Consider the following 2761-nt stretch of genomic DNA (forward strand, 5'->3'; position numbering starts at 1 on the left):
CTTTCCTGTAGAGTAGTGATTCTTAGCTGGGGAAAATTATGTCTTCAGAGACCATTTGGCAATGTCTGTATACATTATTGGTTGCCAGAACTAGAGAGGTGCTCCTGCTATCTAGGTAGTTGAAGCCGGTTATACTGCTAAACATCCTATCATGCACAGGAAGGTCACTTACAATGAAGAAATATCCAGTCCAATCTATCCTGGTGTGTTACTGTGGGTTACTGCACTGGGCTGCAAAGTTGGTTTGAATTGCAAGGTAAGTGGTTCAAGTTTGCCAGCTGCTCCTCAGAAACCTTATACAAAGTCACTATGGGTCAGGACAGACTCAACAATTATCAATATTACTTAGGATGAGAAACCCTGTTGCTGCTCAAACAGCAGTTGCTATTTTTTCCTATAGATAAAAGTTCTTCTTCTCTGAAGCCCACATATGAAACTGTCAATGCTTTAGGAAACTGACCACTGTGATCAACCATTAATATGAACCAGTGAGACGTTATCAGTAATAAGGACAAAACATGGAGTTATGGACCACATTTCCTTTATAATCACAAATCACAAAAAGTCAAGAGTTATTAAGGGATAACAAGTATAGTATGTGGATTTATTTCGGTTGTCCCCAACTACTCAGTTAACTGTTAGCCATGTAGGAAATATACAGTAGAAGAGAGTTTAAAGGAACATGACACAATGCAGAGTTGGTGGGAAGTGCCATCAATCCAGTTTCAACTCCTAGTGACTTAGTATAAGCTTTCCAAGACTTATAAATCTTTGTAGGAACACAAAGCCTTATCTTTTCTCCATGGAGTGGTTGGTGGACACAAATCACTGACTTTGTGGTTAGTAGTCCAATGCATAGCCTACAGAGTCACTATGCTCACAATGTAAGTAGGGTGTGGTTGAAATACTGTCTTAGTTATCTAATGCTGTGGATGGCGTTAACAAACAGAAAGGTATTTTTTTCACAGGTTAGGAGGCTAGAAGTTAGTATTCACAGTAGTGGCTCTGGAGAAAGTCCTTGTCTCCTTTCAGCATCTGTATGTCCAGCATGCCTTAGACAATCTCAATGTGTTCATAGTGAAGCAATCTTTTGCTTAATCGAATAGCTTCATAGTATACCGACCCCAGGTCCAAAGGCCCACACATTCCTGGCTTTTCTTCTTTGGTAGCCCCTCTTTCCCTGCTTACTTGTCTCTCCTTTTATCTTTGTAAGATGAAAAATTTGCAGGTCATATCCCCTGAGGAAACCTCTCTTCAAATAGGGATCTATAACAGATCCAATCATGGAAGTAATAGCATTATATTAGACCTCCTCATGGAGGTAATTACATTATATTAGATCTCATCATATGGGGGGTGTTACAATATCTTAACTGCCAAATTCCTGAGAATAGTGGTCCTGTCATATTTTGGGGGAATACATTTCAAGCCATGACAGGTACCAAGTTAATAATATATACTAATGACTGCTTTGAGACAATAGAAAGCAAGATAAATGCACATAATGAATATAATAATGGCAACACTACAACTTCTTCTTCTGTGATCCTATTTTATGGAGAATGGCTTCAAATTTCTATTATATAGATTGTTAGAAAACAGCTTCATGGGTACTGAATGCACAATAAAAGCAGAAGAGGTTTCACAAATCTCAGCAGGTTGGAATATAAGAAGACTATTAAAATGTGTGAACTTGGAAGAAAATTGTTTCTGTAATTGACAGCAAGCTGCTTATCAACCAATACTTGCCGTGTATACTTTAATCTCATAGCCTGGCACTTACCTGCAGGGTCACTGGGGATAGTTGATTTATATCCCACACTCCTGGAGCTATCATTTCTATGGGAGGCTCACTCTGTAATGTCAAGCTGAATAGCCTAGACCCGTGAATGGATTTTCTGCAAAAGACAATATATATATAGTCAGTAGTCACTTCAGGATGAAAGCTATTATTATCTGTAAATGTTTTCTTTTAAATGTAAACATAATCAGCTAGTACAGTGAATGCAATTAGTAGCTAGAAGAGCAAAACAGTGCTCCACAAGCAGAGATTTTCATCAATAGTTCATTTCTAATATACCACATGCTTGCATGGCTCTCTTCATAGATGCCTACACTTATTTTCCACATTAAAAAAATATATTTCCACAATGAATAAATAAATGGTACCTAAGAAGTAGTATTTATTCCTAATCGCCAACAATGGTGAATGCAAGATAGGTCTAACATTTTCAGATTTATATTCTTTGAGTTGCAATAGCCTTTGAGCAAATATAGACTTTAGCTCTTTAGAATATTTTTGTTCTGTAGAGTGACTAAATTCACTGGGTACCTTTGAATACATGAGTTCTAAATTTATAGAAAGAGGATACTTAAAATAACATAAGATCTGCAGAATTAAAACAGTTGTAGGAACTTCACAGGGGAAATGTTTCCATATCCATAAACAGATTATTCATATCTTAAGTTTTCAAAAATCTGTTATAAATTACCATTGTAAATGAAACTGCATATTGCAAGGACTTTAAACAGCAAAGAATTCATGGATCATTTTAACAGATTTAGTAACTTCCAAATTCACAGTTCCTAATAGGATTTTTGGTGTGGTGCTGTGGGCTAATGCGTCAGACTGCAAACTCATTTGAACTGCAAGATTGGTGGTTCAAGCTCACCAGCTGCTCCTTGGAAATCCTATAAAAGGTCACTATGGGTTGGAATCGACTCAATGGCACTTAACAACAACAACAATAGGATTTTTTTT

At 36.9% G+C, this 2761-nt stretch overlaps 1 protein-coding gene across 1 annotated transcript in view; it reads right to left on the bottom strand.

Annotated features, from left to right (window-relative positions):
• PIK3C2G (phosphatidylinositol-4-phosphate 3-kinase, catalytic subunit type 2 gamma) overlaps positions 1-2761 on the bottom strand; it is a 517177-nt gene that overhangs the window by 388144 nt on the left and 126272 nt on the right. The window contains exon 12 of the mRNA XM_006866018.1: positions 1784-1898. Coding sequence (XP_006866080.1) covers positions 1784-1898 — 115 coding nt within the window. The remainder of the gene's footprint in view (positions 1-1783; positions 1899-2761) is intronic.

Source organism: Chrysochloris asiatica, unplaced genomic scaffold, assembly GCF_000296735.1.
Source record: "Chrysochloris asiatica unplaced genomic scaffold, ChrAsi1.0 scaffold00086, whole genome shotgun sequence".
Taxonomy (NCBI): Eukaryota; Metazoa; Chordata; class Mammalia; order Afrosoricida; family Chrysochloridae; genus Chrysochloris; species Chrysochloris asiatica.